Source organism: Pelobates fuscus, chromosome 1, assembly GCF_036172605.1.
Source record: "Pelobates fuscus isolate aPelFus1 chromosome 1, aPelFus1.pri, whole genome shotgun sequence".
NCBI lineage: Eukaryota > Metazoa > Chordata > Amphibia > Anura > Pelobatidae > Pelobates > Pelobates fuscus.
This window is the reverse complement of record NC_086317.1, coordinates 328,052,354-328,066,643: the sequence shown is the minus strand read 5'-3', so window position 1 is coordinate 328,066,643 and position 14,290 is coordinate 328,052,354. Positions and strand designations below refer to the sequence as shown.

The 14,290-nt window shown below is 39.9% G+C and overlaps 1 protein-coding gene across 1 annotated transcript in view; it reads left to right on the top strand.

Annotated features, from left to right (window-relative positions):
* Positions 1–14,290, top strand: part of MYO16 (myosin XVI) — a 312,032-nt gene that overhangs the window by 55,684 nt on the left and 242,058 nt on the right. Inside the window, exon 4 of the mRNA XM_063459903.1 lies at positions 3,440–3,583. Coding sequence (XP_063315973.1) covers positions 3,440–3,583 — 144 coding nt within the window. The remainder of the gene's footprint in view (positions 1–3,439; positions 3,584–14,290) is intronic.

Genomic DNA, 14,290 nt, shown 5'->3' with positions numbered 1-14,290 from the left:
AGAACTAAAGGTCACATTTCCAGATGCTATGAATTTTTAAAGGATTCCCAGAAATTCTCGGACTGGAAAGCTAGGATTAAGTGGGAAAAAGATCTACATATAGGGATCCCTGAGCAAGATATGATAAATGCAATAGTTAAAGTTAACAAATCGGTACATTGCCTAAAATGAGTAGAAAACTTCTATAAACTCCTAAACAGATGGTATATGGTCCCAGTAAAATTGGCTAAAATGTATAAAGACCAGAAATCGGTGTGTTGGCGATGTGAGGAAGGATTGGGAGATTATCTCCATATCTGGTGATACTGCAAATCTCTAAGTAACATATGGAAGTGTGTATACCATCAGATTCAAAGTATGTGTCAGAAAGATATACCCTTTACACCACAAAGTTTTTTGTTACATTTGGGTTGGCCTTCTATGCCAAATGAGATAAGTAAGCTGATAACACATATTTTACTGGCAGTCAAGATAACAATAGCCAGATATTGGAAAAGTAATAAGGTATTAGAGTGGAGAGAAATTAAAATACAAGCTATATACCAATGCAAAATGGAAACGGGGATAATCCAAGGTAATTCTGTAGGTCTGAAGGAACCCAGTAAATGGGAAAATTTAGTTGAGAAGTTTACTGCCAGTAAGGATAAGGTATAACGCAGAGTCTTCCAACCGCCCCGAAGTGTGTGTATGTTCCCGGAGGAATACTAGCTTTACTGCACTTAATAAAGAGGGTTGAGAACAATCGAAAGGTACATGCTTGATTCCTCCGGTGGTGCGGATGAGTATGGTATGAGTTTTTATTAACTTCAATCTTTCTATTGGAGCTAAATAGGGATATGGGTTCCCAAACTTGGTTAACATTGGTAAAACTGCTAGTTTTTGTTTGTTTTATCCTACTATTACGGTTTTTTAGTAAATTGTTTGTAGGGAAACATATCCATTGACATAAAGAATATATATTGAGGTTATTGTATGTCTTGATAATTGTAATATAACATTTTTTTGAAGAAATAAAAATATATATAAAAAAATAAAAAATAAAGAAAAACTGGAAAGTCCTTTGAGACATTAGTAGTTGCTAATTTGAGTTTAAATGCTAGATAGAACATGTTCTATAAACCGTTAACAAAAATATGTTGATCCAGCAGTTACAAATTATGTTAAAAAAAAATTCTCGTGAATAATCTACGACTGAAAACACCATACCTTGCCATTACAAAGGCTCCCTGAAAATGCGTTCTTCACTCTGTGATTAGTCTTAGCAGCCTATAACAACAGTGTATACAATGTATTAAGGTGTGATTTTCTGCTGTGCCAGATACTTGTCTTTGTAAGATTTAAGATTTCTGCTATATGAACTGTTTTAATTAAGTATCATTTTATTTGCATCATATATCTGACCTTTAAATGTATCTTATTGTTCTTTGATATGGTTTAGTAAGCTATATTATTTTCATTAGGGTTTCAGTTTAATGCTATTAATACATAACACGTATTTTCCAAAAGGATGCATTGGGCTTTAACTGTTGGTAGCTTCCTTCCATCAGTGTTTTGTTAATTTTTTTGGAGGGGTAGCAACAGCTGGTAATGCGTTGCCAACAATGTGGGAAACCAGTCAGAAAACAGTCATAAAGTAGAGGTTAGAGACTCCTATAGAGAATAATGGGAGCACTTAGCTGCTACTTAGCAACTGACTTTCAATAGCTGCAAGTGGTACCTCTAGGTCTCTCCTGATTAAATGTTGCAGTCAGCATACAGCGACTACTCTCTAAATGTAGCATTTTAGCAAGTAGTGGCTGGTTGATAAAAAGTAGTTTGAATATGATCCCCATATTAGGCAAAGCAATTAAAATTTGTTGTTCTATCTATAATTCTATTGTTTTGTTTATAGAAGATCAATAATGCATTGCAAACGTTTTCCAAAGTATTGAATAGAGATTGCACACACAGTGGTACCAACTAGACAAAGATTTAAAAAAAATGTTTTTAACACATTGCGGATTTCAGGTATGCTTGTAACATTAAAATCCCAATATGACTTAAATAGCAGAATTGTGTTTAGATTCCTTTTATTTAGTAAGTCTACTGTGGCTTGTACTCCTTCATGGGGATGCTCAGAAAGCTGTTTGTGACTAGTCAAGCTCCTTTGGAAAGATGACCCTTTGCCACCAGATTTAAAGATTATAACAAATCTGAACTCTAAAATATTGTTTGAATGTGCCTGAATGCCTGAACTGTATATTTGTATTGGAAGCAGTTTATGACCTGAATTGTCATTATCTATCCACTATCCAGAATTAACGCATATGTTAAACCTCATTATCCCAAATACATAAATACTTTAGGCTCTCCTGTGGCATTTGATTAAGTAAAATTACAAAAAAAAAAAGGATAATGATCTTTTTTTAAGCATTGAAAAGGTATGGTGTTAGCTTATTATACCCATAAGGTTCAGAATTTCTAGGAAACCCATGATGTTAAATGATCTGAGGCTCATGACTGAGGCACAGATGGTTTGCATGCATTTTGTTACTAAGGATCAGACTTATTAAGGATCAGACTTTATAACCCCCATGGCAATATAACCACTACAGCTGGGTTAACCCACCCCAGTGTTCTCAGCATATCCCCACTTTCCATGATGGGTGAGATTAACAAAATGTAAGTGTACATTAGTAATGCAGCTAAGGAGTGTGAGGCCTCTGGTGCCATGGACAGCCCCGATGTTTTTAAATTGTGACAGGGCACACAGAGAGCCAAAAGCCCCTTTAACAAAGATCCTTAAATGCAACTATGATAAACAATGCAGAAGCATTATCTTCAGATCCTCAGCGGATGAAAAACTATTCACCGGTCTATAAAAAAAAAAAAAAAACTAATACAATTTTGGCAGGTAATATAATTCATCTGTCACTTGAATGAGCCATGAAAGTCAAAACTGAGTGCAGCATAAATGAAAGTTAGATTTGCAACATCCCCAGTTCATACAGGAGACATTTTCCATTCTAACTTTACGAGACGCATTGACATCCAGTGCAAGATATCACTTGCATTTGGAAATTAAAAAGCTGTGACGTAATTTGATATTAATTTATTAATTAAACAGTTTCTTGTTCAATTTGATTAATGGTAAACAATTTCTTTCCTTATCAACATCAGAACATGCATAACTTTGTCCAAAAAGGTCTGATCATGGGACAGTTCCATCAAATATACAGAACTGTTCCAACTACACTAACATACTTCCAACACTTTTCGCATTTCTTTTAATAAGATATTTTGCCCAGTCTCTCCAGATTTATTTATCATCAATTCCATATCCAGATTTATCCAATGTTTTGCAATTGTCATCATATGTTTTATTGCCCACTGTACAAAAATATAATAATTAGCTTTGCTAGTATTTTACTCACGGGATGCAATGCTTCATCTCTTACAGTGTGCACGCCATGATAATGTCTTTGCTGCTGAAATCTTAATTGATAGAGGAGTTAATGTAAACCACCAAGATGAAGAATATTGGACAGCAATGCATGTTGCGTGCGCATGTGACAATCCAGATATTGTCCTTCTACTACTTCTCGTAAGTAATAAATGATTTAGAATATAATTACATTTCTCTGTTTTTGTATCTTTTCTTAGCAACGGACATAGATTGTAAATGTAATGTGTGGTAATAGTCTATGGGAGTGAAGAGTATTAAATAATGTGACATGTTGTACGAACTGGGTTTGTGACAGTAGAGGTTTATGGGTAACATAACCACTTCAGCTCAGTGCTTCCGTTGCTAACAGTCTCTAAATGTCACCCTCAGGTCTTTGAGAGTGGTTTGCCTAAAAAAAGGGGCACGCTTATAGCCCAGAGATCAAATTGGCTATGTGGAATTTGCAGATCTGCATTATCTACATCACATCTACCTAATCTGGTTGGCGTGGTTTGGTGAGAGTTGTCAGAGTGAGCTACCCTAGTGCTCTCAGCTCATCTAGGCCCTCGATATTGGTTCGAATCGACACTGATAATGCTAAATTTTACTCCACATTATCAATGCAGCTGATCAGGGGATTGATCAAGTATCAGGAAAAGCTCTATATTTTCAGACCAATCCCATAAAGTTTGACAGAGACTGAGGTACAGTATTTAAAGACTGTTAACATAACAACTACACTAAACTGTAGATTGTAGTTCTTAGACTTAGAGCCAGGGGCGTATTAGCCGCGAGGCAAACAAGGCATTTGCCTTGGGCGGCATTTTCCAGGGGGCGGCAAAAAAAGCCGCCCCCAAATGCCCAAGGCAAATGTCTTGTTAGCCTTGCGGCTAACAGACATGCCGGCGGGCTGTTGGGCGATCGGGCGGGCGGGCGGGCGGCCGGCCGGCGAGGGAGCACTTCCCCTGAGCTGTCTGCTCAGCTTCCTCGCCAGCCGCAGAGTGAGGCTGGGAGGCGGAGCCGGAATATGACGTCATATCCTGGCTCCCAGCCTCACTCTGAGGCGCGCGAGGGAGCTGAGCAGACAGCTCAGGGGAAGTGCTCCCTCGCCGGCCGGCCGCCCGCCATGCAGTGCCGCCCGATCGCCCAGCAGCCACTGGACCACCAGGGACGAAGAGACACCCCCCCTCCCCAGCATTCCCAAAGGTAAGGAGGCTGGGGGGGGGGTTAATAAAAAAAAAAAAAACGTGTTAAAAATAAATATAAAAAAAAATGTTAAAAATAAATTAAAAAAAAAAATGTGTTAAAAATAAATTAAAAAAAAAATGTGTTAAAAATAAATAAAACAAAAGTGTTAAAAATAAATAAAAAAAAATGTGTTAAAAATAAATTAAAAAAAAATTTGTTAATGTGGGTGGGTGAGTGTGTGTCTGTGTCTGTTAGTGTCTGTGTCTGTTAGTGTGTGTGTCTGTTAGTGTGTGTCTGTGTCTGTTAGTGTGTGTCTGTGTCTGTTAGTGTGTGTGTCTGTTAGTGTGTGTGTCTGTTGGTGTGTGTGTCTGACTGTGTGTGTATGTTAGTGAGTGTGTGTGTCTGTTAGTGTTTCTGTCTGTTAGTGTTTGTGTCTGTGTCTGTTAGTGTGTGTGTCTGTGTCTGACTGTGTGTGTATGTTAGTGAGTGTGTATGTTAGTGAGTGTGTGTGTCTGCTAGTGAGTGAGTGTGTGTCTGTTAGTGAGTGTGTTTGTCTTTTACTGAGTGTGAGTGTGTCTGTTAGTGTGTGTGTGTGTTTCTGTTAGCTAGTGTATGCGTATCTGTCAGTGAATGTGTGTGTGTGTATTTAGTATGCGGGGCGGGGGGAAAGGTTGGGTGGGGGTGGCGCGGGAGGAGGGGGTGGCGCCTGAGTTTTGTCCTGCCTAGGGCAGCACAAAACCAGGATACACCACTGCTTAGAGCGTCACTTTAATAAATGGCTTATGAGGCACTGTGTATATGTAAAGCTAGGTAGCTGTACCTGGAGCTGGTATTCTAAGTGACTCCCTGTCAATATGCTAAATAAATTATATGAATGCCACAAAATCACTTACTATACACTTCTCAATAATTTTTTGTTTTTATTTTGGTAATAATTTTCCCCAGCAACAATTTCTGTCCCAATGATATATAACATTTCTCTCTTAACTGCCATTTTTGTGTTTGACGTAAATTTCAATTTAAACTTAAACTTGCATGTTCTTGGCAGCTTGTAACCAGGACTCTGCATTGTTACCTTGAGTCTGCATAGTCTCTTTTGCCATTCAGTAATTGATGGTTTCAAATAGATGCTGTCACCTTTTGACCACTAATTGGATAGTTAGACTATTAATGTTGGTTTTACAGACTTCATTTCAAAGAACTTGAAGGTAATAAATTATCAATGTAATCTTTCATTTAGTCACCCTTTGTGCAGCTTTAAATAGATGAGAATACCCTGAAAGTGTTAAGTGAGATCCTGAGATATAAGGTAATGGGGATCTTAAGCATTGAGTAATTGGAAGGATGAATGGCAAAACAATGTAGTATATAACATCAACATGTTTCGATATGAAATGAGCAATGCGTGATAGGTTAAAATGAGTCATGAATAATAGCTTTAAACCATGTGGTTTATCACCTATTGCTTTTTGATATTGCTTTTATATACGAGGTTTTGGGAAATCCTTGTAGATTTTCTGCTGCCATTCCCCATATATTATAGAGAGCGCCTAGATCCTTTTCTTTTTACATCATGAATAATAGCTGACAGTGATTATGTGAGTCTAACAAGCATGCAGTAGGTTTGTTGCTTCCCTGGATCTTTAGCATGTGCTAATAATTCAAGTAGGTGCAATGGTGCAATCATCCACAGATGATCTCAGCCAATGCAATGCTTTCAATAGAGAAGTATTGGGAGTCTAGAGTAGAAAAAATAAAATAAAAAAATTATACTAAAAATGTAAAATTGTAATGGTGCTTAATTGAAGGGGATACATGCATATATACAGAAATGCAAATATAAAATGAAAACATATAAAATCAATTTCATGAGAGTGAGGGCTCATAAAAAACAAATCATGTCAAAATCTACATTTAAACCTTCTGGTTGCATAGTTTTCAAAATGTAGATCCAAAAGCCCTCTCTCTGCCTTAATTTTAAAATGAGATCACCACCTTGTTCATCAAGTGATGCTTTCTCAATACCAATACATGAAAAGTCTGTATAATTAAACCTTAAGCACCGATTTCAATGGACAGGTACTGAATACGTTTTCAATATTTTTTATATTATTGTGATGTTCTGGAAATCTTTTCTTCGGTTGTCTGTCTGTCCTACCGACATATTGTGCACCACAGCCACAGGTTAACTAATAAACCACGTGGGTAGTGGTGCATGTTATAAATTGCTTTATGTCGAAGGATTCCCCGGTTTGACAACTCTTAAAAGTTGTGGTTTAATTGTATTTATAACCACAGCTTTTACAATTTCCGCATGTGAAAAAAAAACCCTTGTTTCCAGATAATTCAACTTTATTACAGTTCCTAAAGGTTCTTGGAGCTAAAATATTTTTAAAATTATTACTCTTTTCAAAAATAATTTTTCGTATTGGTGGTTATTCTTCTTTTAAAAGGTCATCTTTAAGTAGAAGTGGCCAATGTTCCTTAATTATTTTTTTAATTTTAAAAGCATGCGCATTAAATTGGGTATTAAAAGAGAATCCATAGCTATTAGTTTTACCAGGGGGATTATGTATTTTATCGAACAAAATATTTTCCCTCCCTATGGCATTCACTCGTATAACTTCTTTATTTAAAAATCCTACAGAGTAGCATTTTAAAAATTCATTTTTTTCTAAAAAGCATTTCTGATCGGTACAGTTTCTTTTTAATCTTGTGAATTGGATACGGGAAACACTTTTTAACAAGTGGTGAGCGTGACAGTGAGAGAAAAGGGGAGTATAACAGGATTAGGGGCTAATGTTATAGTGTGAGTGTGGCAGAACGAGGGCAGCTGAGTGCGGTTTGGTTAAAGGCGGTGAGTGTGACAGTATCAGGATAGGTTAGTGAGTGTGGCAGGGTTAAGGGGGTGACAGTGTTGTGGGAGTGTGGTGACAGTGTGTGCGGGGAGTGGTGACAGTGTGTGTGGGGAGTAATGCAGGGAGTGTGGAGGGGGTGGCAGTGTATGTGCGTGAAGGGGGATGACAGAGTGTGAAATGAACTGACAGAGTGTGGGAAGGAGGGGTTGACAGGTAGCTGAGTAAGGGAAGGAGGGGGTTACAGTGGCCTGAGTGAGGGGATTACAGGGGGCAGAGTAAGGGGGTGACAGGGGGCAGAGAGAAGGAAGGAGGGGATAAAAGGGGTCTGAGTGAGGGGTGACAGGGGGCTGGGTGAGGCGGTGACAGGTAGCTGAGTGACGGGGTTGACATGGGGCTAAGTGGGGGGCTGACAGGTAGCTGAGTGAGTGAAGGATTGAAGCACGGAGGGCTGAGTGAGGGAAGGAGGGGGTGACAGGGGGCTGAGTGAAGGGGTGACAGGGGGCATAGTGAGGCAAGGAGGGGGTGACACGGAGCAAAGTAAGGGAAGGAGAGGGTGACAGGGGGCAGAGTGAGGGAAGAAGGGGGTAACAGGGGGTAAAGAGGAGAGTTATTAGAAATACCTTTATTTCCCTGGTTGTCCTGTGTCCTGGCTTCCTGGTGGGCTGTCATTCTTCCTGGTGGTCTGTTGTGTCTAATCATTAAATTCCTGAAGCACCAATATCAGAAAGCAATAATCAATTACCCTAAGGTTTTTAAAGATATTGGTGGGCACCAAAACCCTATTCGGGATGAGTGAATTGAGTATTTGAGAAAGGGAAAGACACTGACACCAAGTACTTGTAAATAATCAATACAAACTTTATTGACTAACAGAGACTTAATTAATAAGTAATAACATTCAATCTATAGTGCACATTCAGCTTAAGGAAACAGTTTAATAATCTAGATATCAGCTTAAGTATACATCACCATTAGCGAAGCTTGCTTATCACAGGCTTTAAGGGACTCTTTCTACTAGGAACAACAGAACCAGCAACACGCATCCTTATTACACATGGGTGTAAGTTTTCTCCGTCTTTTTTCTTTATCAGTGCAGCCCCGGAAAGACCTATCACAAGCGCTGGATGGGACTTGCAGTTGGCCAGGCTGTTCAGGACCACCAAAAACGCCATGTCTGTGTGGTTAGCCTCTCTCTTATCTATAAGCTAGCTCTATACTCAGGGGCGTACCTAGAGCATTTGGCACCCGGGGCGGACCCTGAGTGTGGCACCCCCCCCCCCCCCCATAATAAAAATGTAAGAAAACACCCACATTTTTTTCAATGTTTTCAATAATATTTATTGCACAAATTTGTAAACTGCTTGTAACATTTGTAAAATGCGCCAGTTTTGTAGAAGGGGGAAGACCAGTGCTTTTGTAGAAAGGGGCTGGTGAGAACTGCCCTGCTCCTTTCTACAAAGCCCCTTGTCTCGCCCTTCATATAAAAACCCTGCACCCCGATCACATAAATTTCATACACTCCCTACACATAAAAACCCTGCACCCCGATCACATAAATTTCATTCACTCCCTACACATATAAATCCTGCACACCCCTTAATAAAAAACCCTGCACACCCCTTAATAAAAAACCCTGCACACCCCCTTAATAAAAAACCCTGCACACCCCCTTAATAAAAAACAAAAACGTGCACAACCCCTCTTAATAACAAAAAACCTGCACACCCCCCTTATAAAAACCCTGCACACCCCCCTTATAAAAACCCTGCACACCCCCTTAACAAAAAAACAAACATCTGCAGTGCACATCCTCCCTTAATAAATAGAATACTGCAACCCCCTTAATCAAAAAAACCCTGCACCCCCATTATTTAAACCTCCCCCTTTAATTCTTTAATCCACAGCCCCCTTTAATTAATCCACACCTGCCTTAATTAATCCACAACCCCCTTAATTAATACACCCCCATTAATTAATCCACAACCCCCTTAATTAATACACCCCCATTAATTAATCCACACACCCCTTAATACACCCCCCTTAATTAATACACCCCCCTTAATAAATCCTCACTGCCCCTTAATTAATACACCCCCTTTAATTAATCCACACCCCCCTTAATTAATACACCCCCTTAATTAATACTCACGCCCCCCTTAATTAATACACCCCCTTAATTAATCCACACCCCCCTTAATTAATACACCCCCCTTAATTAATCCACACACCCCTTAATTAATACACCCCTTTAATTAATCCTCACTCCCCCCTTAATACAGCCCTCTTAATTAATCCACACCCCCTTAAAACACCCCCTTAATTAATCCTCACTGCCTTAATTAATACACCCCCCTTAATTAATCCTCACTCCCCCTTAATTAATACAGCCCCCTTAATTAATCCACACCCCCCTTAATTAATACACCCCCTTAATTAATCCTCACTCCCCTCTTAATTAATACACCCCCCTTAATTAATACACCCCCCTTAATAAATCCTCACTGCCCCTTAATTAATACACCCCCTTTAATTAATCCACACCCCCCTTAATTAATACACCCCCTTAATTAATACTCACTCCCCCCTTAATTAATACACCCCCCTTAATTAATCCACACCCCCCTTAATTAATACACCCCCCTTAATTAATCCACACACCCCTTAATTAATACACCCCTTTAATTAATCCTCACTCCCCCCTTAATACAGCCCTCTTAATTAATCCACACCCCCTTAAAACACCCCCTTAATTAATCCTCACTGCCTTAATTAATACACCCCCCTTAATTAATCCTCACTCCCCCTTAATTAATACAGCCCCCTTAATTAATCCACACCCCCCTTAATTAATACACCCCCTTAATTAATCCTCACTCCCCTCTTAATTAATACACCCCCCTTAATTAATCCACACCCCCCTTAATTAATCCACACCCCCCTTAATTAATACACCCCCTTAATTAATCCTCACTCCCCCCTTAATTAATACAGCCCCCTTAATTAATCCACACCCCCCTTAAAACACCCCATTAATTAATCCTAACTGCCTTAATTAATACACCCCCCTTAATTAATACACCCCCCTTAATTAATCCTCACTCCCCCCTTAATTAATACAGCCCCCTTAATTAATCCACACCGCCCTTAATTAATCCACCCCCTTAATTAATCCTCACTCCCCCCTTAATTAATACACCCCCCTTAATTAATCCACACCCCCTTTAATTTATACACCCCCCTTAATTAATACACCCCTTTAATTAATCCACACCCCCTTAATTAATACACCCCCTTAATTAATACACCCCCCTAAATTAATACACCCCCCCTTAATTAATCCTCACTCCCCCTTAATTAATACAGCCCCCTTAATTAATCCTGACTCCCCCCTTAATTAATACAGCCCCCTTAATTAACCCACACCCCCTTAATTAATACAGCCCCCTTAATTAATCCACACACCCCTTAATTAATCCACCCCCTTAATTAATCCACACCGCCCTTAATTAATCCTCACTCCCCCCTTAATTAATACACCCCCCTTAATTAATCCACACCCCCTTTAATTTATACACCCCCCTTAATTAATACACCCCCTTAATTAATACTCACTCCTTTAATTAAACCTCCCTCCCCTTTAATTCTTTAATGGCCATTATCCACCCCCCCTTTAATTAATTTAGCCCCATCACATAAAATGACTACTTACATTTTGATGATGCCTTGACCGACTGGGTGCCTCACCGCCCGGATATTGGATCCTTCCGCTGGATAGTTCCGTGAAGGCGGGCTGACGGCGCTGCGCACGACGTCATCACGTTGCGCGACGCCGCGGCCCACAACACTCCTCCCCCTTCTCATCCTGGAAGTAAGTCCTGCCGGGCCGCAAAGGTGCTGCGGCTGTGCGCAGCCGCCGCAGCGTAATGATGGGGGGTGACACATGACACTGGACGTCATGGCACCCCCCTAGTCAGTGGCACCCGGGGCGGGCCGCCCCCCCCGCCCCCCCCTTAGTACGCCACTGTCTATACTATTCTTGTGATGGTATGCAAGAGTCATTCTGATGCTGTGTTTTGTGGTTTTATACCATTTTAGGGCTGTGTATTAATAGCTGTGACATCCAGTCCTGCATCTAGTGACACTGCCTTTATGTGCTTATGGGCGCCATCTTAACCATCTATAAGAGTTTAATTTGCTCAAAAGTGATCATTCTTAATTAATATAGAATATTATTTTTACATGGTCCGCTGGCCTTCCTATCCGGTCTGCAGCTCCGCCGGGTGTGAGCTGCAGACCAAGTCTCGCGACCTCCAGAGACCTGGCAGAGCTGCAGATTGAAGGTTGGCTCTAAGGGCAGACTGGAAGGGCCTCGCAGTGTGCTGCCACGCCCCCTCCAGATAGTGGACCCTTGGTCATGGGCTGAGGGCCTGACAAGTCACTCTGCTCCATGGCGTTTTAGGTGGCCGTGAGGCCCCAGCCAGCTCGAGGCCTTAGGCGGCTGCCTAAATCACCTAATTAGAGAGCCACCGCTGCCCAGGGATCTAGTTGCACTGATTTTCTAGCTCCCTGTTGCTCTCTAAGATGTCGAAGGGTGAGGTGGCATCACATCCCGGCTCAGTGCAAAGAGGTCCCAGTCAACCCCATCATGCCCATTTCCATTGAGATCCAGGACAACGGCAGAGCAGGCTCCCTCCGCGCAGCACCCCCACCAAATAATGAGCTGGTAGGCAGGTGGCTGCTCTGGCAAGAGGGTTGCTCTGTGCATCTCTTTGCCACCTGTCACCTAGGGCGAATTGCTCCCCTCTGATCCCTAGGTAGTACACCAAGGAAAACTATTATTTAGATATTTTACACTTACATTTTAAAACAAATTCTAAAGTGGATTGCTCTTTTGAGGCTTTTTTAAAATGTAAATGTGACATATATTTTACAATTATTTGAAATAAAACATGAAACATTATGTGATTCAACTCTTTGCTTTGTGCAGCAATTGTCAAGAGCCAGACTGCTGCATGACACAAGAGATATCTTTATCAATGTTGTACCTGTGTGGAATGTGTTTACATGCTTAGAATAGATTTTCTTCTCTGTAACCCAAAGAATTCTTCCCAGTGAATGTTTATCTGATAGCAGTAATTGCCTTGGCTCTAGGCCCTAGTGCTTCATACGGTGTAGCTATTGAATAGTGCTGAATGTTCATGTGTGCTGTTGGAAATATTTCTATATAAAAAACTTTCATGAAAGTTGAAATAGAAAAATAACAAGTTATGCTGAAAATGATTCATTTTAATGGAAGTGGTTCTGTAATAACCCGTTAGGATCCACAATTGCTTCATTAGCTAGGTCCTTCTAAAACTGTATAGTAATATCAATTTCACTCATTGTGAAGATCATTCATTTTACATTTATGTGAGGTTTTTATAAAGAACATTATTTTTAATTAGTGCATAATATATAATGGAAAGGTTTAACCAATTTATTGGTAACTATATAATCATGCATTGGTGTTAATTGTTACCAGGTACTTATTGCTTGCTAATTAGTACATGAAGTGGTATGATGTACCAAATTATTATTAACAACTACTGATGGAAATGACAGTCTATGTTTACATTATATTTCTTATTATTGGTATAGTATGTGTGTTTTTATTACTGGTTTATCGGTAAGATTTATGCTTATGTTTATAAAAGTGGCTTCAAAGTAAAAAGTAAATGAGTCTGTAAAATTAAAAGGAACCTATAGTTCCAAAAATGACTATGAAAGTATCAATACTTTTCTTGGGACTAAAGGTTCCCTTCTGTCACTGTGACCACTATTCAACACCCTATGCTGATAAATATTGATAAATGTGTAAGTTAAAGAAGACTCATCTTGTGTCTAGTTGTGAAATTCTTCCGCTCATAGAAAAGCATTGGTGCATGAGATACGCATGTGTGAACAAACGTCGTGCTCCTCCATTCAAATGCTGATATTAGTAGCATTTTATTGTGGGACTGAGTATGATTAGGTTCCGAAGGTGAAAAAGCCTCTAGTAGCTGTTCAGAAGGCACTCACAAAAGACGTATTTAACCCTACAATGCAAATAATGCTGTTTCCACATAGCATATTGTTTTATATTGAAGGGTTAAAATTACAGGACCACTACAAACAAAATTATGGATCAGTAATAAAAAATAATAGAGGAACTATCACCTTTAAGATATCTGTACAAAAATGTATTATGTAGCATCAACACTAGGTCAAATGAGAACCATGCCCCAAGCATTCTCTACTCCCCTATGGACAACGTTTGAAAATAAATGCAAGCCAGAAACAAACTAAATCTCTATACACTCTTAATACTCTATGCACACAAACACACACTAGATCTCCTATTCACACTCTGGGTCTTTCAAACACACAATAGACCCCCTTCACACACACAGTACATTCCTAACATACAAACCCTGGATCCCCTATGCACACACTGGATTGCTTGTAAGCAAACACATACTACATTTCCTAAACAAACACACTATACAACCTCTATACACACTTTCTACAGTCCCTAGCCACACATTACCCCACAAACACAACACAACTAAAACGACCTATTTACGCAACATCACACCACAATCAGCTCACTCTACACACATGCAATCCCACAAGCAGGCTCCAAACGCATGCACAAATACTCTTTCCTGGCCCTTTTGTCTCCTGGTATCCCAATTATGGAGACACCAGAGGCAAGCAAACACAGTGCGATTAAAAAATGCTGGTCCCAATTTGTTTCCCAGTCTGGCCCTGCTGGGCAGAATTAGTGACAAGGAGAACTGAA